Here is a 23976-nt window from a genome sequence, read left to right as displayed (position 1 = left end):
TCCCCATCTCGAAAATCAGTAACATTAGAATGCAAGATTATGCGTTCATTAACAACATGATAAATGATCAAGCAGTAGGGTCTGCTACGTGGGGTTTAATATCATATGCTCAGATGCTAAATAGTAGCAAAGCTATGTTCTTAATTGTGTCGGCACGTAGCAATCATGCGATGATCGCGAAGTCCCGTGTAACACAAATGGAAGAGAAGGAAGCGGTCCGCTTTTGTCCCCCTGCCTGTCAGATGACACTCAACACTCCACATGAACGCAGAACGCAAACGCCCTATAAAAAGAGCTAAAAACTCCTGCCGTTCCAGACCTCAGGAGGCAATGAAAGGGTTAAGAGGAAGCTAACTGGAGAAAAAAAAGATACAAGGGCTTACGCTTAAGAAAGCTGAAGCCCGTTCTATTCAACATAGAATAGTGACTGGGTAGTGTATTCACAGAGGCCGGGAGCTCGCACTAATAGAGGTATAGTGCGACAGTCGCAGCTCGAGCCGTATTAACTCACCACATTGTTGAGCTACTGCTACCATTGTGTAATGACGGATGAGGCTGGCCACAAAAGGCAGAGCGCTGGGTCTTAGGTCTTTGATGACAGCCGACATGAATGCCCCAGTCAATGCTTGTTCAAATGTTTTACGGGCTGGAGTGTCCTGAGCTTTGTATCGATGTGAAATAATGACATTGGGGATTGACTTCTCTGTGAAACTGAGAAACAAAGAAGTCTATTATCACAGTGGTAAAAATCACACAATTACCACTCGAGCATGACTGTCATACATTGTGTTTACAAACTGGGCTCTCTCCTAGGATGTCTTCCTACACCCGATCCTACATTCGATAGGCCTGATTCAGTTCGTCTACTTCATTTTAAGTTTGTCAACTATTAGCTTCAATCATGATGGATGGTTCAATTTGATGGTGAACATTTAAAGCAACTAGCCCAAGAGGGCAAACGTATTCCATATAAGCTGCATACAGGCGACACAGGGGGAAATTCAATTACAAACTGGCCTTTCCAATGTTTCCAGACTTTTCAATTTAAAAGGAGACATTTGATTTTGATTTGGAAATGCCAGAATGTTATTAGTCAAAACACTTCAACAAAAAGCTGTAAGATCAAAGACTTAAGTGATCCTTTAAATGTCCTGGTATACACAAGTAGGCTGAACATTGAAGAAACTAGTGTAGTAAATGGAGTTGTTACAAAGAATATAAAATAAAAGCCAACTAGGAAATATTCTAAAATACAAAGAGTGGTTCGGACATGCGGGGAATCTGCAGCTCTATACACAGACACGCGCGCGGGGGCAGGCGCCCAGACACGCGCGCGGGGGCAGGCGCCCAGACACGCGCACACGCACAGGGGCAGGCGCCCAGACACGCGCACACGCACAGGGGCAGCAATCAGACACATGCACAGGCGCCAAGACACACGCGGGCACACAGACTTGCGTGCACACAGACTTGCGTGCACACACTGGCACGCACACGGACTGGTGCGCACACACTGGCACTCACACACGGAGTTCTGTGTATGTGGGAGGAGCGCGGGGTCTGAATTTGGGAGGAGCGCGGGGTCTGTGTATTTGGGAGGAGCGCAGGGTTTGTGTATTTGGGAGGAGCGCGGGGTCTGTGTATTTGGGAGGAGCGCAGGGTTTGTGTATTTGGGAGGAGCGCGGGGGGTCTGTGTATTTGGGAGGAGCGGGGTGTGTGTGTATTTGGGAGGAGCGCGGGGTCTGTGTATTTGGGAGGAGCGCGGGGTCTGTGTATTTGGGAGGAGCGCATCCCAGTGTCGGCTCCTTCTGACCGTGGGCAAGTCACTTTATCTCCCTGTGCCTCAGGCACCAAAAACATAGATTGTAAGCTCCCCAGGGCAGGGACCTGTGCCTGCAAAATGTCTCTGTAATGCACTATGTAAAACTAGCAGCGCTATACAAGAACATGCTACTATTAATGTCCCCGTCACTGCGCGTGATATTCCTCAGCTGGCAAGTTACTTTAGGAGTTGTGTAATCCCTTCTGGTAGGGCGAGTCACACAGTGAGGTGCATTTGAGTGGATGAGAGATTTTACTCAATACTCCAGTCCCGCTCAGCGATTCCTAATATTTGCTTGGTCATTTAATGTATGTTTTATAGCTTTCAGGCTACAGATCGCGCCCACTGCAAGCGCCAAAAGGTCATGAGATTATATATCTATATCTATCATGGGACATGGGAGTAAGCATGCAGCCAAGCAAAGAGTGCTGTAGTAAGGGTGACACGTATCGCAGCAATGAGGGTGCAGTTATAAAATAAGTTCTAATGCAAAACTTCAAAATGTGAGTCATCTTTAGAGTGTCCTGCAAGTATTAATCGACATCAAATTTGCTCTCAAAACGATATTGTCAGAACAGAACAAAAACTAGAAAACATTTATTTTTGGAACCAATAACTTTAGGTCATTATCTGAGTGTAAATGGGCCAAACTAGGTTCAGAAAATGTACGCTGATCCAACGACATGCACAATTATTACTAGAAAATATATAATATGTTATATAAATGGTTATACAAAACGTGCGCTCTTACTTGGGATGAGCCAGCAGCTGGTACAAGGCATGTTTGTTATCATCCAGACTCATCATAGCCACTAGGAAACATTTGATGACCTCCCACGCCTGCCTCCGATAGTAAGGCTCTGTGTTTGCACTTTTCAAACAATCCAAGGCGGTCTCAATGGACTACGTGGAACAAACAAGGAAGAATTACTCAGCGCTGCGACACAAAGTGATCCTGGCCTATATCCGTCAGAAAAGTGCATGGTTTTCAGACTCAATTTAGTAATTGGTCAACAACTATAGAAAAAGCGTTAGATAAACCCTTACAGTCCTGAGGTCATTCAGTATAGGAGGGGTTAATCATATCCAGCATGTAAAAATGTAAATGTGGAAAAATCACACACTCATCTTCAAACTCAATATACTAGAGATGAAAAAAGGGACTAAAACATATCGCTAAGCACACATCCTCCTCCCCGCAAAGCAAACCTAAGCACACATCCTCCTCCCCGCAATGCACAAACCTAAGCACACATCCTCCTCCCCGCAATGCACAAACCTAAGCACACATCCTCCTCCCCGCAATGCACAAACCTAAGCACACATCCTCCTCCCCGCAATGCACAAACCTAAGCACACATCCTCCTCCCCGCAATGCACAAACCTAAGCACACATCCTCCTCCCCGCAATGCACAAACCTAAGCACACATCCTCCTCCCCGCAACGCACAAACCTAAGCACACATCCTCCTCCCCGCAATGCACAAACCTAAGCACACATCCTCCTCCCCGCAATGCACAAACCTAAGCACACATCCTCCTCCCCGCAACGCACAAACCTAAGCACACATCCTCCTCCCCGCAACGCACAAACCTAAGCACACATCCTCCTCCCCGCAATGCACAAACCTAAGCACACATCCTCCTCCCCGCAATGCACAAACCTAAGCACACATCCTCCTCCCCGCAATGCACAAACCTAAGCACACATCCTCCTCCCCGCAATGCACAAACCTAAGCACACATCCTCCTCCCCGCAATGCACAAACCTAAGCACACATCCTCCTCCCCGCAACGCACAAACCTAAGCACACATCCTCCTCCCCGCAACGCACAAACCTAAGCACACATCCTCCTCCCCGCAATGCACAAACCTAAGCACACATCCTCCTCCCCGCAAAGCACAAACCTAAGCACACATCCTCCTCCCCGCAATGCACAAACCTAAGCACACATCCTCCTCCCCGCAATGCACAAACCTAAGCACACATCCTCCTCCTCGCAAAGCACAAACCTAAGCACACATCCTCCTCCCCGCAAAGCACAAACCTAAGCACACATCCTCCTCCCCGCAATGCACAAACCTAAGCACACATCCTCCTCCCCGCAACGCACAAACCTAAGCACACATCCCCCTCCCCGCAAAGCACAAACCTAAGCACACATCCTCCTCCTCGCAAAGCACAAACCTAAGCACACATCCTCCTCCTCGCAAAGCACAAACCTAAGCACACATCCTCCTCCCCGCAACGCACAAACCTAAGCACACATCCTCCTCCCCGCAAAGCACAAACCTAAGCACACATCCTCCTCCCCGCAAAGCACAAACCTAAGCACACATCCTCCTCCCCGCAAAGCACAAACCTAAGCACACATCCTCCTCCCCGCAATGCACAAACCTAAGCACACATCCTCCTCCCCGCAAAGCACAAACCTAAGCACACATCCTCCTCCTCGCAAAGCACAAACCTAAGCACACATCCTCCTCCCCGCAAAGCACAAACCTAAGCACACATCCTCCTCCCCGCAAAGCACAAACCTAAGCACACATCCTCCTCCCCGCAATGCACAAACCTAAGCACACATCCTCCTCCCCGCAACGCACAAACCTAAGCACACATCCTCCTCCTCGCAAAGCACAAACCTAAGCACACATCCTCCTCCTCGCAAAGCACAAACCTAAGCACACATCCTCCTCCCCACAACGCACAAACCTAAGCACACATCCTCCTCCCCGCAAAGCACAAACCTAAGCACACATTCTCGTCCCCGCAAAGCACAAACCTAAGCACACATCCTCCTCCCCGCAAAGCAAACCTAAGCACACATCCCCCTCCCCGCAAAGCAAACCTAAGCACACATCCTCCTCCCCGCACAGCAAACCTAAGCACACATCCTCCTCCCCGCAAAGCACAAACCTAAGCACACATCCTCCTCCCCACAACGCACAAACCTAAGCACACATCCTCCTCCCCGCAAAGCAAACCTAAGCACACATCCTCCTCCCCGCAAAGCAAACCTAAGCACACATCCTCCTCCTCGCAAAGCACAAACCTAAGCACACATCCTCCTCCCCGCAACGCACAAACCTAAGCACACATCCTCCTCCCCGCAAAGCAAACCTAAGCACACATCCCCCTCCCCGCAAAGCAAACCTAAGCACACATCCTCCTCCCCGCAAAGCACAAACCTAAGCACACATCCTCCTCCCCGCAACGCAAACTTAAGCACACATCCTCCTCCCTGCAACGCAAACTTAAGCACACATCCTCCTCCCCGCACAGCAAACCTAAGCACACATCCTCCTCCCCGCAAAGCACAAACCTAAGCACACATACTCCTCCCCGCAAAGCACAAACCTAAGCACACATCCTCCTCCCCGCAAAGCACAAACCTAAGCACACATCCCCCTCCCCGCAAAGCAAACCTAAGCACACATCCTCCTCCCCGCTAAGCACAAAACTAAAAAAAACAAACCTCACCTTTTCCATGGGGAGCTGGATGGAAGCCTTGCAGTCCGCAAACTCCACAGTAATGCTGGGCCCTTGTATCTCAGTTACTATGTACTGAAGCTTCTGGGACTCTTTCAACATTTTCCTGTTGCTCCCTCCAAATTTACCCAGGACGCGGTAAGCCACATGGGATATGCTGTCCGCAGGATTACGCAGTGTCCGCCACAGTGCCTGGAAAACAATACTGACTTGTTATCTACAACAGGTAATCGAGTTGCAGTCCCCCAACATTACTTTGTAAAGATGGTCCCAATAAGTTCACCCAAGGGCATTTACTTAAAGCAAAAATGATCTGGCTAGTAAGGTTTCTTTTAGTAGAGACTGAACAGCACAGGGGGGTGAGGGGAGGAGCACAGGTAAGTGTTTAATCCATCTTTAGTTTGTCCTGTCCCCATCAGGTCGGAGTAATAGAGGGGCAGCACATCACGACATTAGACCAGCATTTTTCAAACTGAAGAACAGATGTAACCGCATCACGCCGGGTCTGATATTCTGTCACTGAATCCTATGGAAACTCTGATATTCTGTGTTATTCTGTGTTATTCTGTGTTACTAGCAGAGAAAGTGCAAATCGTTCACTAGCAACAAAATCCCTTTATTAACCAACACATCACAGGAGGGACGATTTGTTCACCAATTTTGTTGATTTTGCTTATTGGGCACTGGTTTTAAATATCCCGTTAATGGCGCGCCTTCCATTAAATACCCCGTTAATGGCGCGCCTTCCATTAAATACCCCGTTAATGGCGCGCCTTCCATTAAATACCCCGTTAATGGCGCGCCTTCCATTAAATATCCCGTTAATGGCGCGCCTTCCATTAAATATCCCGTTAATGGCGCGCCTTCCATTAAATATCCCGTTAATGGCGCGCCTTCCATTAAATATCCCGTTAATGGCGCGCCTTCCATTAAATATCCCGTTAATGGCGCGCCTTCCATTAAATATCCCGTTAATGGCGCGCCTTCCATTAAATATCCCGTTAATGGCGCGCCTTCCATTAAATACCCCGTTAATGGCGCGCCTTCCATTAAATACCCCGTTAATGGCGCGCCTTCTACAGGACGTTGTTTTGCTACTCAAGCCATAAACAGCAAGAACAGCAGAAATCCATTTAAAGTATGAACATGGTAACAGCTCAGGAGTGGTAAATGGGGGGGAGCAAGCTTTCCATTAATAAAATCTTGTTATATAATCTAACTGACAGACAAAGCTCTAGAAACATGAGAATATTGAGAAACATTTCTGCTATAAAAATCTGATTTAAATATGAATGATCCTGCTGCCCCCTAGTGTTGTGCTTATTAATAGGACACATTTCTTACAGGGAGTCTCTGGAGCTGAGCCGCGTTACTTCCAGCTCCGGGAACCTCCTGCTCCCCGAGATACTTACATCTAAAAGGGGCTGCTGGTATGTAATGCATGTTTAAAGATCCCGCGTCATACAGGCGAGTAGAAAACCGCAAGAGATTACGTCGTAGCTTCCTATTGGCCTGCGGGCCACGGGACCTTTAAACACACATTTCCTGTGCCCTGCCGTGGCTGCTACCTGCACCCGTACGGAGGTATCTCAGCAAGCAGGGGGTCCCCAGAACTAAAATCAATGCAGTTCACCTCCAGAGACCCCCTGCTTCAAACCTAGTAAAATAAATAAAACAGAGGCAATGCCCCTTGAAGAGATTGACTGTACCTGCATGAGCTCAGCCCGGACTGGCTGGATATGATCGTAGAGGAAATCGGGCTGTAGATTATCCACGCACAGCTCAAGCGTCCTTAGCCCCTGACTTACTAAGGTCTGAGAGCCATTCAGGGCAGACACCAAGGGATCCATCAGCATGGGAAGGTAAGGTAGCAGAGAGCTCAGGCGAACAGGCACAGTGAGACACAGCTCCACAAACAGATCCTTCATGTGCTGTTTGTGCAAGCCGCTTTGTAACATGTTCAATCCTGAAAGAGAGGACACTTGTTACAGTGTCAGCCGACATGGCATTTCTGAATGGTGTTAACATAGCAGAGGGTATTTTGCTCTGACCTTGCAGTAGATTAGGTAGCAGCGGCAGGAACTCCTGATACAGGAGGTCGTGGCTGCCCCCACCGATAGACCTGAACAGTGCCCGTAGTAGCAGGAAATAGTTGTACGGCTCCTTGGCAGTCTGTGCGAGCTCCATGGAGCTGTTCACTATTTTGTGCAAATGAGGCTGCCCAAGAGACACAAGGAAAGTGTATCCCATTAGGTGCATAACCAACACAACGGCTTCAAAGTCACACAAATACATGAATATGTAACATATGTAATGGGATATCCCCATGCAGAAGGAATATCCAATATAAAATATTATTTCTTCACAAAACATGGATGTGAAGTGGAGGCTCATCGGAGCTCTTACCTTAAGCATTTGTTCATTATCCGCAGCAAAGAGAGACACGGAGCCAAACACAAGCTTGAACAGCTTGAGGTACAAGTTGGACAGATCCACGTTGGAACCCATTTCTGGAAGCCGTTCCAGCAAATACTCCACCAAGATCGTGGCAAAGAGAGCAGACGTGGTGGGGTTTGCCAAGAAGGAATTGGCAACAATCTGAAAAAACAAGAATCTCGTTGGAAGGGAGCGCTTCTGAACAAAGAAAAGGTCTCCAGTTCCCAGCGTTCCCGCCGCAGTCAGGCTGAGCAGGTGCAGAGGTCACGGTTTCATGTGCAGAGATTTGGTTAGGAATTGAAACGGATCTTGGACTCCTCGCAATAGAGCAAATGAATAAAGGAAAAATGAGAATCAACTGAGGAAACCGCTGCTTTTTTTTTTTTTTGTACCTTACAACCACTTATTAGACAAGTAAAACTAGAAATAATATCCCAGTGCCGATGCTTTTATAAAGGCGGCGGCTCCAGCATTAGCTGTACATTTCTATTGGAGACCAAGACAAGGAAAAATAGTCTCAACAACCTAACTAACCGTGCAATATTTACGGGTTTAAACCTACGTGCAGTTAGGCGCTGGGTGATCACACAGTGTCTTTTCATTCAGTAGCCGTATTTGTACTGCACAAAACCAGATTTGTTTTAATTACCAGAGGAATTATCCTCTGAATCAGGCTTGTTAGGTTTTACACCCATGAAGAACTTTGTGCATGGTCCCAGTTTCTTAACGTACGGTTATAATTGGGATGTTTTACATCTTACGCATTACTAAAATGACATTCAAGTAGTAAATTCATTTTCATGGGTACAGACATGGAGAATTTTAACAAATCCCAATCCTCTTCGACCGATGAATTAAAATCAGGCTTGCCATATGTATCTAAATTTGCTTTCCCAGAAGACTGTATGTTAACATCAACAATAAAATAAAAGGTTTCCTCTTTGCCAGCGTGCGTGCGTCTGACCAAGCCAAATACCTGTAGTGCATAGTTTTTAGATATTCTTTCCACCATGTAAGGAACAGTAGTCTGGAATATTTCTTTGAACGTCAAGGGATTCATCATTGTGAAGACCCCAGCAAAGTGCTCCAACACCTCCTTCTCTTCCTTCATCCGCACGGTCTGACAATTGGCTACTCGGATATAGGTTTGGCCATTCCCGGCTATTTGGACCTGACGAGAAAGGTTTGATCCTTTATAGTAGCAATCCTGGCTGCTTGTATGTATTTTTACAGGCTGGTAGCCAAGGGGTCCTTCAGGCTGAACCCTGCTATTTTTAGCTCTGCGGATACCCCCGGTTAGATCCTTACCAATAAAGGTACTAGGGGTTTGTGCCTTCTTGGGGAAACAAAATAGCGGATTAAATCTCATGTATTATTCAAGGCCAATAGCAAGCCACAACGCCATCCATGGCCCATGTGACGTGGGAAAATGTAAATACCAGGAAGTAATGAAGAACCGTTACAGCTCAGCTCAGGGGACCCCCAGGCTCCCATGCAACAAAAAAAAAGGGAGGGAATGGGCAAGAGGCCAAAAAGAGTAGGATTGTTGCTTTAAATGTGCCAAGTATTTCCAAGATGCATGATAAAGATCAGCAAAAGTATCTGCCGCAAACCGACGCAGTATTGGCAGGATCCTATATATAGTGACTGCAGCCTTATACACGTTAGGATTTATGGCACCAAAGATTCCAAAATTGCCCCAAGGTCCCAAAAAGATAGATGGCCGTGGGACTCACACACTTCACGCCACTGGCATGCTACCCAGTGCTATCCCACTGGTTCCCGGAACGGGTTTACAAAGGGATTTGGGGGTACCCGCAGGCAGAGTGCATAACACTTCCCATACAAGCCCAGAGATTGCAGTTACATGGCAGCAAAACACACAGACCCGGCATAGAAACACCACCCAAAACTCTTAAAGCAGCCGGTCGCCATTTTTTTGGCCATGAGATTTTGTTACACTTTTATTTTACTATGATAGATCTCTTCTTTCCCAGGCTGTTTTTATTATTAAAATTGGCTGCTTCTTTCGGAAGATAGAAGTGTTTGAAACATGGAAGAGTCTGGGAAGCTCCCCCCCAGAGCTCATTGTAGTCTAAAGCTGACAATGGTAACTGCAGAAGGTAAAGAGCCGGCCATGCTCAGGGGGAAAGCACTGTAGAAGTTAAACTCGCAGGCTCCTGGGGGAGATTGCAGCACTTGCCTATTCATTTGAAACATTCGGTTTGCGCTGGTGTCAGAGTAATAAACATGAGACGTATACACAAGTTACCTGATATATATCCAATGCCTGCATTGCGTATTTCACCAGCTTAATATAAATCTGCGTCTCTTTGGGTTGGAGCTGCTTGTTGGGAACAAACTGAGCCTCTGCAGAATAGAAGAGAGCAGATGTTAGCAGGGGGGCTGAAAAACAGGCAGCACACAATACATTGTAACCCATTTGTGTAAGTAAATGTATTACCACCAGGTGCTTTACACGATGTTATTCCCCATGTGATTGTCTTGACACCACAGACCAAAGTTTTTACCAAGCTCCGGCAGTCTGTGACTTGGAAAGTTTGCTTATCCTCCTTATCCTTCTCTCCCTGCTTGTCACCCCCGAGGAATGGGACTTGTGTTAGTGGAGTGGCTGGAGGGGCAGCGGGCAGGGCGTTCGCCGGAGCGGCTGCCGCCGGGACACTCGGTACAATTGCGTCGGCCGCGCACAGCTCTGACTGCGGCTTGCACTTTTTGAAGATGGCAGATAACTGGTAGCGGGCGATGGTGTGAAACTTCAAAACAAACACCTGGGAAAAAATAAAGGAGGGGAAAGATTTTAACAAAAGAACGAGGCTGTGAAAGCAAAAGGTTTCATTTTGGGAGAATTCAACTTTTTGTTTTACATAAATTTTGCGTGGTAAGTGGGACTGCTCCTTTATAGATCACAATACAGAGTACTTCCCCTTATTAACATCCACATTAGCGCTATAACAAGTTTAGTAAAGTAACATGCTGAATAAGAAAGCAGTATAAAAGGGAGGATCCAGCGCTCCACGGATTTTTCAAAAGTTCAAATTTATTGCGCCCTACACAACGACCGTTTCGACCTTAGTAGGTCTTTCTCAAGTGAAAAGGCATGAAAGACCTACTACGGTGGAAACAGTCGTTGTGTATGGCGCAATAAATTTTAACTTTTGAAAATCCGTAGAGCGCTGGATCCTTCCTTTTATAGTTCAAGTCTGGATGATTGTAACAGGTATCCCTTTGAACCAAAAGCACCAGTAATACTGTTATGTATATGACTTATGGTGTGCAGCATATAATTGTTTTTTGAATAAGCAGACCATTAAGCATGTTATATGCATAGCAGGCCCCTGTGCCAGCACAATGGTTAAAGATACAGTGATACTTAGCACCATTGTAGCTACACAAATCTCTGACTCATCACTAGGCGCCAATTACAGGAGGATAGAATAATGCTGGTGGGTACAGGGGGCTGCCTGTGCGTTCAGGGCGGATGGGGTGCCCGCACGTTCAGGGCGGGAGAGGTGCGGGTGGGGGGGGGCTGCCCACGTGTTCAGGGCGGGAGGGGAAGGGTGCGGGGGGCTGGCTGCATGTTATGGGCGGGTGGGGACGGGGGGGCTGTCGGCGCGGTCAGGGCGGGAGGGGACAGGGGGTTGCCCACACGCTCAGGAAGCTGCCTGCGCAGGCCAAAAACCTAGCAAATATTTCAGAAGAAGTTTGAACCTCCAGCATTCTCATCAGGATATCGCGGCCATTCCCATTTTCCTGTTCACTTTTGGAACGGATGCAATCCACCAGGTTAAGCAGGAGTTTGCACGACATGGTCTGGATGCTGCTGGGGATGGATTCGTCGTCAATATTTTTGGCAAACAGCTGGACGGCGAGGGACAGATCGTTTAGCGGGAGATGCTGCCGAACATGATGTACCAGATCAGCCAAAGTGCTGTACGCGAGTGGCCTGCGAAAGGAAACAGTTGTGAGCAACCGGCCCTTTACACATCCCAAATGTGGACCCAAAGTTAAGCATTTTGCCAGCAGACATGGTCCATCTCAGGACCTTTAGGGAACAAAAGAATTCATGCAAAACAAAGGCCATGTTTAGTAAGTGGTGCGCAGCAGCAAGGCACCATAAGGGTTTGTACACCACGCCCGGTCACACGTCGCAAAAAAAAGGGAGAATTTGTACCCAAACACCATATAAAGGACAGTTTCCCTTTTAGATGCCTCCGAAGCGCTAATACTACTAAATAATAAGCAAACTGTTGATATAATAAAGGCTAACTATGGCTGGCAAAATTCATGCACAAAGATCATCACTCCTCCATACCTCAATGTCTCTCGGGCGGTGTATCCAGAGCCAATCAGGATGGATTCATCAAAAAGCTTGTCCATGCATGGGATGAATTCTGTAATTACACAGCAATAAGTGGTAGCAAAGAATAAACTAATCAGCGGTATCATTTTAAGGGATGAACTTACGCAAAAGTTCTTTACAACTTCAGTCAGAAATAAGGAAAGTAATAGATTCACTTTAAGACATTATAGCAACAGATTAACAAGCTTGCCTGCCAAGCCTGCTACACACAGCAATACCCAGCCCCGCGGACATACCCAAGATCTGCACAATCCTCCAACAGAGGAAAAGTACGGGCTTCTTTGTCAGTATTAATTGCTTTTTGAAGTAACACATCTATTTTACCTCCTTCCATTTAGGTAAAACATATCATACACACAGTTAGTAAATGTTAAAAATAAAAATACATACGGCTTCTTAAATCTGTACTGAGAATGTGCTTGGCAGCAATGAGCAGCTCTTTACGGAGATGGGCAGTTTCTGGTGGACAATTAGACAGCAGCTGTAACATTCCTTTGACCATCTGCTGCGAATGTTTTGTCACAGTGTCCTTCAAAATATAAGAGAGAGGTAAAGAAAGACAATCAACATGCTTTTTCTGCGGGTGTAAAGAGAAAGTAATCAGAACACGGTGCTGTCGGTGCCTTAAAGAAGTCCCAGCTCCTCACTGATCATATAATGCAAAGTACCTGGTAAATTCGGATGATGTAGGCCAGGAAGGACAATGTTTTAATCTGGGCAGCGATGAAATCAGCATACAGCTCTTTGTTGTAGAGTTTATGCTGCCTGAAATTGAAAGAAATACACCTCAATTATACAACTATTCTGACATCACTAACGTCAGCATTAAACGTGGCATGCAGAGCTGGGTATTAATGGTAGGAAGGACGTGGCACAGAATAAAGGTATTCTAACAATAGCACTACTGCTCCCAATTACATAAAGAGAGTAAAGATATGACCGTTATTCGTCAAACTGGGATAGTGCCCACTGGAGCGCTAACGCACTATAACACGGAAATTCATATTTAACCCGCAGTGCCCTCATGACGTACAGTGCACTTTAGGAAATGTGGCATCCCACCGTATTACGTATACCGTATGTAATTGGCCTCTGCTCAGTTTTTACGGCGCTGTATATGAACAGCGACACTGAAGGGGGTTGGATACGGGAGCACACCCTCTCTCAGTCCCACCCAGGGGCCGATGGCCGGAACAAAACAGTATCACGTGATCGCTCTGAAGAATGGTCACTTCCCCCCCCCCCCCCCCCCCAAGCCTATACCGATTTAACTACTACAATGTATCTTAACCTCAGCACGCCCTCTTATTTATTTTTATGCCTTTCTAGCGTTGAAATACGATTGTAATCTCTTGCCTGTGAAATTACCATGGAAACCTTTAACCTAAACTGGCCCCTGGGGAGAGCTCCCTTCTAACCGCCCGGGTTACTTTATATTGCAAATACTTATATCTCCTGCACGGAGCATCACAATAAAAACAGCTTTAATAAAGGGAAGGAGCGATCTCCCAAGTAAGAGAGAGCGCACAAACGAATGGTAAATCAGTATAGATGCCTGCTTTTTTAAAGAGCCCGGTAACTCAACTACAAAATAATCCCTCGGTATCCAAACACATCACACCAATAATTCCTAGTCTTAATTGCAAATAAATGGATAAATATTAATAAATAATGATTATAAAAGAACAGCTCTCACCGGGCACTGGCGGAAACCTGCGTTACAATTGTGCTCATGATCAACGGCACAAATTCTGACACAACGCTGTGAATATTTAGTTTGTAGAGCTGCAAACGAAAGAAGAGCAAAAAAAGTCACATTCTTTCTACACATCCAAGCGGCAGCCCCATACAGTCACAAGGAGCAGCGGCAGCACCATACAGTCACTAGGAGCAGCGGCAGCACCATACAGTCACTAGGAGCAGCGGCAGCACCATACAGTCATTAGGAGCAGCGGCAGCCCCATGCAGTCACTAGGAGCAGCGGCAGCCCCATACAGTCACTAGGAGCAGCGGCAGCACCATACAGTCACTAGGAGCAGCGGCAGCACCATACAGTCACTAGAAGCAGCGGCAGCACCATACAGTCACTAGGAGCAGCGGCAGCACCCTACAGTCACTAGGAGCAGCGGCAGCACCATGCAGCCACTAGGAGCAGCGGCAGCCCCATACAGTCACTAGGAGCAGCGGCTGCACCATACAGTCACTAGGAGCAGCGGCAGCACCATACAGTCACAAGGAGCAGCGGCCGCACCATACAGTCACTAGGAGCAGCGGCAGCACCATACAGTCACTAGGAGCAGCGGCAGCACCATACAGTCACTAGGAGCAGCGGCAGCACCATACAGTCACTAGGAGCAGCGGCAGCACCATACAGTCACTAGGAGCAGCGGCAGCACCATACAGTCACTAGGAGCAGCGGCAGCACCATACAGTCACTAGGAGCAGCGGCTGCACCACACAGTCACAAGGAGCAGCGGCTGCACCACACAGTCACAAGGAGCAGCGGCAGCACCACACAGTCACTAAGAGCAGCGGCAGCACCACACAGTCACTAGGAGCAGCGGCAGCACCACACAGTCACTAGGAGCAGCGGCAGCACCACACAGTCACTAGGAGCAGCGGCAGCACCACACAGTCACTAGGAGCAGCGCCAGCACCATACAGTCACTAGGAGCAGCGGCAGCACCATACAGTCACTAGGAGCAGCGGCAGCACCATACAGTCACTAGGAGCAGCGGCAGCACCATGCAGTCACTAGGAGCAGCGGCAGCACCATACAGTGACTAGGAGCAGCGGCAGCACCATACAGTCACTAGGAGCAGCGGCAGCACCATGCAGTCACTAGGAGCAGCGGCAGCACCATGCAGTCACTAGGAGCAGCGGCAGCACCATACAGTCACTAGGAGCAGCGGCAGCACCATACAGTCACTAGGAGCAGCGGCAGCACCATACAGTGACAAGGAGCAGTACCATACAGTCACTAGGAGCAGCGGCAGCACCATACAGTCACTAGGAGCAGCGGCAGCACCATGCAGTCACTAGGAGCAGCGGCAGCACCATACAGTCACTAGGAGCAGCGGCAGCACCATACAGTCCCTAGGAGCAGCACCATACAGTCACTAGGAGCAGCAGCAGCACCATGCAGTCACTAGGAGCAGCGGCAGCACCATACAGTCACTAGGAGCAGCGGCAGCACCATGCAGTCACTAGGAGCAGCGGCAGCACCATGCAGTCACTAGGAGCAGCGGCAGCACCATACAGTCACTAGGAGCAGCGGCAGCACCATACAGTCACTAGGAGCAGCACCATACAGTCACTAGGAACAGCGGCAGCACCATACAGTCACTAGGAGCAGCACCATACAGTCACTAGGAGCAGCGGCAGCACCATACAGTCACTAGGAGCAGCGGCAGCACCATACAGTCACTAGGAGCAGCGGCAGCACCATACAGTCACTAGGAGCAGCGGCAACACCATGCAGTCACTAGGAGCAGCGGCAGCACCATGCAGTCACTAGGAGCAGCGGCAGCACCATGCAGTCACTAGGAGCAGCGGCAGCCCCATACAGTCACTAGGAGCAGCGGCTGCACCATACAGTCACTAGGAGCAGCGGCAGCACCATACAGTCACAAGGAGCAGCGGCAGCACCATGCAGTCACTAGGAGCAGCGGCAGCACCATGCAGTCACTAGGAGCAGCGGCAGCACCATACAGTCACTAGGAGCAGCGGCAGCACCATACAGTGACTAGGAGCAGCGGCAGCACCATGCAGTCACTAGGAGCAGCGGCAGCACCATACAGTCACTAGGAGCAGCGGCAGCACCATACAGTCACTAGGAGCAGCGGCAGCACCATACAGTCACTAGGAGCAGCGGCAGCACCATACAGTGACTAGGAGCAGCGGCAGCACCATACAGTGACTAGGAGCAGCGGCAGCACCATACAGTCACTAGGAGCAGCGGCAGCACCATACAGTCACTAGGAGCAGCGGCAGCACCATGCAGTCACTAGGAGCAGCGGCAGCACCATACAGTCACTAGGAGCAGCGGCAGCACCATACAGTGACTAGGAGCAGCGGCAGCACCATACAGTCACTAGGAGCAGCGGCAGCACCATACAGTCACTAGGAGCAGCGGCAGCACCATACAGTCACTAGGAGCAGCGGCAGCACCATACAGTCACAAGGAGCAGCGGCAGCACCATACAGTCACTAGGAGCAGCGGCAGCACCATACTGTCACTAGGAGCAGCGGCAGCACCATGCAGTCACAAGGAGCAGCGGCAGCACCATGCAGTCACTAGGAGCAGCGGCAGCACCATGCAGTCACAAGGAGCAGCGGCAGCACCATGCAGTCACTAGGAGCAGCGGCAGCACCATACAGTCGCTAGGAGCAGCGGCAGCACCATACAGTCGCTAGGAGCAGCGGCAGCACCATACAGTCGCTAGGAGCAGCGGCAGCACCATACAGTCACTAGGAGCAGCGGCAGCACCATGCAGTCACTAGGAGCAGCGGCAGCACCATGCAGTCACTAGGAGCAGCGGCAGCACCATGCAGTCGCTAGGAGCAGCGGCAGCACAATGCAGTCGCTAGGAGCAGCGGCAGCACCATACAGTCACTAGGAGCAGCGGCAGCACCATGCAGTCACAAGGAGCAGCGGCAGCACCATACAGTCACTAGGAGCAGCGGCAGCACCATACTGTCACTAGGAGCAGCGGCAGCACCATACAGTCACTAGGAGCAGCGGCAGCACCATACAGTCACTAGGAGCAGCGGCAGCACCATACTGTCACTAGGAGCAGCGGCAGCACCATGCAGTCACTAGGAGCAGCGGCAGCACCATGCAGTCACAAGGAGCAGCGGCAGCACCATGCAGTCACTAGGAGCAGCGGCAGCACCATACAGTCGCTAGGAGCAGCGGCAGCACCATGCAGTCACAAGGAGCAGCGGCAGCACCATGCAGTCACAAGGAGCAGCGGCAGCACCATACAGTCACTAGGAGCAGCGGCAGCACCATACAGTTACTAGGAGCAGCGGCAGCACCATGCAGTCACAAGGAGCAGCGGCAGCACAATGCAGTCACTAGGAGCAGCACCATACTGTCACTAGGAGCAGCGGCAGCACCATGCAGTCACTAGGTGCAGCGGCAGCACCATACAGTCACTAGGAGCAGCGGCAGCACCATACAGTCACTAGGAGCAGCGGCAGCACCATACAGTCACTAGGAGCAGCGGCAGCACCATACAGTCACTAGGAGCAGCGGCAGCACCATACTGTCACTAGGAGCAGCGGCAGCACCATACCGTCACTAGGAGCAGCGGCAGCACCATGCAGTCACTAGGAGCAGCGGCAGCACCATGCAGTCACTAGGAGCAGCGGCAGCACCATGCAGTCACAAGGAGCAGCGGCAGCACCATGCAGCCACTAGGAGCAGCGGCAGCACCATACTGTCACTAGGAGCAGCGGCAGCACCATGCAGTCACAAGGAGCAGCGGCAGCACCATGCAGTCACTAGGAGCAGCGGCAGCACCATGCAGTCACAAGGAGCAGCGGCAGCACCATGCAGTCACAAGGAGCAGCGGCAGCGGCAGCACCATACAGTCACTAGGAGCAGCGGCAGCACCATACAGTCACTAGGAGCAGCGGCAGCACCATGCAGTCACAAGGAGCAGCGGCAGCACAATGCAGTCACTAGGAGCAGCACCATACTGTCACTAGGAGCAGCGGCAGCACCATACAGTCACTAGGAGCAGCGGCAGCACCATACAGTCACTAGGAGCAGCGGCAGCACCATGCAGTCACTAGGAGCTGCGGCAGCACCATGCAGTCCCAAGGAGCAGCGGCAGCACCATACAGTCACTAGGAGCAGCGGCAGCACCATACAGTCACTAGGAGCAGCACCATACAGTCACTAGGAGCAGCGGCAGCACCATACAGTCACTAGGAGCAGCGGCAGCACCATGCAGTCACTAGGAGCAGCGGCAGCACCATGCAGTCACTAGGAGCAGCGGCAGCACCATGCAGTCACTAGGAGCAGCGGCAGCACCATGCAGTCACAAGGAGCAGCGGCAGCACCATGCAGTCACTAGGAGCAGCGGCAGCACCATGCAGTCACTAGGAGCAGCGGCAGCACCATACAGTCACTAGGAGCAGCGGCAGCACCATGCAGTCACTAGGAGCAGCGGCAGCACCATACAGTCACTAGGAGCAGCGGCAGCACCATACAGTCACTAGGAGCAGCGGCAGCACCATACAGTGACTAGGAGCAGCGGCAGCACCATACAGTGACTAGGAGCAGCGGCAGCACCACACAGTCACTAGGAGCAGCGGCAGCACCACACAGTCACTAGGAGCAGCGGCAGCACCACACAGTCACTAGGAGCAGCGGCAGCACCATACAGTCACTAGGAGCAGCGGCAGCACCATACAGTCACTAGGAGCAGCGGCAGCACCATGCAGTCACAAGGAGCAGCGGCAGCACCATGCAGTCACTAGGAGCAACGGCAGCACCATGCAGTCACTAGGAGCAGCGGCAGCACCATGCAGTCACTAGGAGCAGCGGCAGCACCATGCAGTCACTAGGAGCAGCGGCCGCACCATGCAGTCACTAGGTGCAGCGGCAGCACCATACAGTCACTAGGAGCAGCGGCAGCACCATACAGTCACTAGGAGCAGCGGCAGCACCATACAGTCACTAGGAGCAGCGGCAGCACCATACAGTCACTAGGAGCAGCGGCAGCACCATACTGTCACTAGGAGCAGCGGCAGCACCATACCGTCACTAGGAGCAGCGGCAGCACCATACAGTCACTAGGAGCAGCGGCAGCACCATACTGTCACTAGGAGCAGCACCATACTGTCACTAGGAGCAGCGGCAGCACCATACTGTCACTAGGAGCAGCGGCAGCACCATACAGTCACTAGGAGCAGCGGCAGCACCATGCAGTCACTAGGAGCAGCACCATACAGTCACTAGGAGCAGCGGCAGCACCATACAGTCACTAGGAGCAGCGGCAGCACCATGCAGTCACTAGGAGCAGCGGCAGCACCATGCAGTCACTAGGAGCAGCGGCAGCACCATGCAGTCACTAGGAGCAGCGGCAGCACCATGCAGTCACTAGGAGCAGCGGCAGCACCATGCAGTCACTAGGAGCAGCGGCAGCACCATGCAGTCACAAGGAGCAGCGGCAGCACCATGCAGTCACAAGGAGCAGCGGCAGCACCATGCAGTCACTAGGAGCAGCGGCAGCACCATGCAGTCACTAGGAGCAGCGGCAGCACCATGCAGTCACAAGGAGCAGCGGCAGCACCATGCAGTCACAAGGAGCAGCGGCAGCGGCAGCACCATACAGTCACTAGGAGCAGCGGCAGCACCATACAGTCACTAGGAGCAGTGGCAGCACCATGCAGTCACAAGGAGCAGCGGCAGCACCATGCAGTCACTAGGAGCAGCACCATACTGTCACTAGGAGCAGCGGCAGCACCATACAGTCACTAGGAGCAGCGGCAGCACCATACAGTCACTAGGAGCAGCGGCAGCACCATACAGTCACTAGGAGCAGCGGCAGCACCATACAGTCACTAGGAGCTGCGGCAGCACCATGCAGTCCCAAGGAGCAGCGGCAGCACCATACAGTCACTAGGAGCAGCGGCAGCACCATACAGTCACTAGGAGCAGCACCATACAGTCACTAGGAGCAGCGGCAGCACCATACAGTCACTAGGAGCAGCGGCAGCACCATGCAGTCACTAGGAGCAGCGGCAGCACCATGCAGTCACTAGGAGCAGCGGCAGCACCATACAGTCACTAGGAGCAGCGGCAGCACCATACAGCCACTAGGAGCAACGGCAGCACCATGCAGTCACTAGGAGCAGCGGCAGCACCATGCAGTCACTAGGAGCAGCGGCAGCACCATGCAGTCACAAGGAGCAGCGGCAGCACCATGCAGTCACTAGGAGCAGCGGCAGCACCATGCAGTCACAAGGAGCAGCGGCAGCACCATACAGTCACTAGGAGCAGCGGCAGCACCATACAGTCACTAGGAGCAACGGCAGCACCATGCAGTCACTAGGAGCAGCGGCAGCACCATGCAGTCACTAGGAGCAGCGGCAGCACCATGCAGTCACTAGGAGCAGCGGCAGCACCATGCAGTCACAAGGAGCAGCGGCAGCACCATGCAGTCACTAGGAGCAGCGGCAGCACCATGCAGTCACTAGGAGCAGCGGCAGCACCATGCAGTCACTAGGAGCAGCGGCAGCACAATGCAGTCACTAGGAGCAGCGGCAGCACCATGCAGTCACTAGGAGCAGCGGCAGCACCATGCAGTCACTAGGAGCAGCGGCAGCACCATGCAGTCACTAGGAGCAGCGGCAGCACCATACAGTCACTAGGAGCAGCGGCAGCACCATACAGTCACTAGGAGCAGCGGCAGCACCATACAGTCACTAGGAGCAGCGGCAGCACCATGCAGTCACTAAGAGCAGCGGCAGCACCATGCAGTCACTAGGAGCAGCGGCAGCACCATACAGTCACTAGGAGCAGCGGCAGCACCATACAGTCACTAGGAGCAGCGGCTGCACCATACAGTGACTAGGAGCAGCGGCAGCACCATACAGTGACTAGGAGCAGCGGCAGCACCATACAGTCACTAGGAGCAGCGGCAGCACCATACAGTCACTAGGAGCAGCGGCAGCACCATACAGTCACTAGGAGCAGCACCATACAGTCACTAGGAGCAGCGGCAGCACCATACAGTCACTAGGAGCAGCGGCAGCACCATACAGTCACTAGGAGCAGCACCATACAGTCACTAGGAGCAGCGGCAGCACCATACAGTCACTAGGAGCAGCGGCAGCACCATACAGTCACTAGGAGCAGCGGCAGCACCATGCACTCACTAGGAGCAGCGGCAGCACCATGCAGTCACTAGGAGCAGCGGCAGCACCATGCAGTCACTAGGAGCAGCGGCAGCACCATGCAGTCACTAGGAGCAGCGGCAGCACCATGCAGTCACTAGGAGCAGCGGCAGCACCATGCAGTCACTAGGAGCAGCGGCAGCACCATGCAGTCACTAGGAGCAGCGGCAGCACCATGCAGTCACTAGGAGCAGCGGCAGCACCATGCAGTCACTAGGAGCAGCGCCATACAGTCACTAGGAGCAGCGGCAGCACCATGCAGTCACTAGGAGCAGCGGCAGCACCATACAGTCACTAGGAGCAGCGGCAGCACCATACAGTCACTAGGAGCAGCGGCAGCACCATGCAGTCACTAGGAGCAGTCACTAGGAGCAGCGGCAGCACCATGCAGTCACTAGGAGCAGCGGCAGCACCATACAGTCACTAGGAGCAGCGGCAGCACCATACAGTCACTAGGAGCAGCGGCAGCACCACACAGTCACTAGGAGCAGCGGCAGCACCATACAGTCACTAGGAGCAGCGGCAGCACCATACAGTCACTAGGAGCAGCGGCAGCACCATACAGTCACTAGGAGCAGCGGCAGCACCATGCAGTCACAAGGAGCAGCGGCAGCACCATGCAGTCACTAGGAGCAACGGCAGCACCATGCAGTCACTAGGAGCAGCGGCAGCACCATGCAGTCACTAGGAGCAACGGCAACACCATGCAGTCACTAGGAGCAGCGGCCGCACCATGCAGTCACTAGGTGCAGCGGCAGCACCATACAGTCACTAGGAGCAGCGGCAGCACCATACAGTCACTAGGAGCAGCGGCAGCACCATACAGTCACTAGGAGCAGCGGCAGCACCATACAGTCACTAGGAGCAGCGGCAGCACCATACTGTCACTAGGAGCAGCGGCAGCACCATACCGTCACTAGGAGCAGCGGCAGCACCATACAGTCACTAGGAGCAGCGGCAGCACCATACTGTCACTAGGAGCAGCACCATACTGTCACTAGGAGCAGCGGCAGCACCATACTGTCACTAGGAGCAGCGGCAGCACCATACAGTCACTAGGAGCAGCGGCAGCACCATGCAGTCACTAGGAGCAGCACCATACAGTCACTAGGAGCAGCGGCAGCACCATGCAGTCACTAGGAGCAGCGGCAGCACCATACAGTCACTAGGAGCAGCGGCAGCACCATACAGTCACTAGGAGCAGCGGCAGCACCATGCAGTCACTAGGAGCAGCGGCAGCACCATGCAGTCACTAGGAGCAGCGGCAGCACCATGCAGTCACTAGGAGCAGCGGCAGCACCATGCAGTCACTAGGAGCAGCGGCAGCACCATGCAGTCACTAGGAGCAGCGGCAGCACCATGCAGTCACTAGGAGCAGCGGCAGCACCATGCAGTCACAAGGAGCAGCGGCAGCACCATGCAGCCACTAGGAGCAGCGGCAGCACCATACTGTCACTAGGAGCAGCGGCAGCACCATGCAGTCACAAGGAGCAGCGGCAGCACCATGCAGTCACTAGGAGCAGCGGCAGCACCATGCAGTCACAAGGAGCAGCGGCAGCACCATGCAGTCACAAGGAGCAGCGGCAGCACCATACAGTCACTAGGAGCAGCGGCAGCACCATACAGTCACTAGGAGCAGCGGCAGCACCATGCAGTCACAAGGAGCAGCGGCAGCACAATGCAGTCACTAGGAGCAGCACCATACTGTCACTAGGAGCAGCGGCAGCACCATACAGTCACTAGGAGCAGCGGCAGCACCATACAGTCACTAGGAGCAGCGGCAGCACCATACAGTCACTAGGAGCAGCGGCAGCACCATACAGTCACTAGGAGCAGCGGCAGCACCATACAGTCACTAGGAGCAGCGGCAGCACCATGCAGTCACTAGGAGCAGCGGCAGCACCATGCAGTCACTAGGAGCAGCGGCAGCACCATGCAGTCACTAGGAGCAGCGGCAGCACCATGCAGTCACTAGGAGCAGCGGCAGCACCATGCAGTCACTAGGAGCAGCACCATGCAGTCACAAGGAGCAGCGGCAGCACCATGCAGCCACTAGGAGCAGCGGCAGCACCATACTGTCACTAGGAGCAGCGGCAGCACCATGCAGTCACAAGGAGCAGCGGCAGCACCATGCAGTCACTAGGAGCAGCGGCAGCACCATGCAGTCACAAGGAGCAGCGGCAGCACCATGCAGTCACAAGGAGCAGGGGCAGCGGCAGCACCATACAGTCACTAGGAGCAGCGGCAGCACCATACAGTCACTAGGAGCAGCGGCAGCACCATGCAGTCACAAGGAGCAGCGGCAGCACAATGCAGTCACTAGGAGCAGCACCATACTGTCACTAGGAGCAGCGGCAGCACCATACAGTCACTAGGAGCAGCGGCAGCACCATACAGTCACTAGGAGCAGCGGCAGCACCATGCAGTCACTAGGAGCTGCGGCAGCACCATGCAGTCCCAAGGAGCAGCGGCAGCACCATACAGTCACTAGGAGCAGCGGCAGCACCATACAGTCACTAGGAGCAGCACCATACAGTCACTAGGAGCAGCGGCAGCACCATACAGTCACTAGGAGCAGCGGCAGCACCATGCAGTCACTAGGAGCAGCGGCAGCACCATGCAGTCACTAGGAGCAGCGGCAGCACCATGCAGTCACTAGGAGCAGCGGCAGCACCATGCAGTCACAAGGAGCAGCGGCAGCACCATGCAGTCACTAGGAGCAGCGGCAGCACCATGCAGTCACTAGGAGCAGCGGCAGCACCATACAGTCACTAGGAGCAGCGGCAGCACCATGCAGTCACTAGGAGCAGCGGCAGCACCATACAGTCACTAGGAGCAGCGGCAGCACCATACAGTCACTAGGAGCAGCGGCTGCACCATACAGTGACTAGGAGCAGCGGCAGCACCATACAGTGACTAGGAGCAGCGGCAGC

General features: G+C 52.2%; 1 protein-coding gene across 2 annotated transcripts in view; it reads right to left on the bottom strand.

The window, feature by feature from the left end:
* Positions 1–23976, bottom strand: part of TRRAP (transformation/transcription domain associated protein) — a 127917-nt gene that overhangs the window by 89055 nt on the left and 14886 nt on the right. For both annotated transcript variants that reach the window (XM_075565475.1, XM_075565476.1), the window contains exons 10-23: positions 13827–13915; positions 12799–12895; positions 12521–12659; positions 12083–12161; positions 11479–11713; positions 10214–10538; positions 10022–10119; positions 8726–8920; positions 7720–7911; positions 7365–7530; positions 7023–7279; positions 5305–5505; positions 2574–2725; positions 512–711 (exon numbers count right to left, since the gene is read on the bottom strand). In XM_075565475.1, the coding sequence (XP_075421590.1) occupies positions 512–711; positions 2574–2725; positions 5305–5505; positions 7023–7279; positions 7365–7530; positions 7720–7911; positions 8726–8920; positions 10022–10119; positions 10214–10538; positions 11479–11713; positions 12083–12161; positions 12521–12659; positions 12799–12895; positions 13827–13915 (2425 nt within the window). The remainder of the gene's footprint in view (positions 1–511; positions 712–2573; positions 2726–5304; positions 5506–7022; positions 7280–7364; positions 7531–7719; positions 7912–8725; positions 8921–10021; positions 10120–10213; positions 10539–11478; positions 11714–12082; positions 12162–12520; positions 12660–12798; positions 12896–13826; positions 13916–23976) is intronic.

This window comes from Ascaphus truei, chromosome 11, assembly GCF_040206685.1.
Source record: "Ascaphus truei isolate aAscTru1 chromosome 11, aAscTru1.hap1, whole genome shotgun sequence".
Classification (NCBI taxonomy): Eukaryota; Metazoa; Chordata; class Amphibia; order Anura; family Ascaphidae; genus Ascaphus; species Ascaphus truei.
The sequence above is the reverse complement of the archived record's forward strand: the minus strand, read 5'-3'. Positions and strand labels throughout refer to the sequence as shown.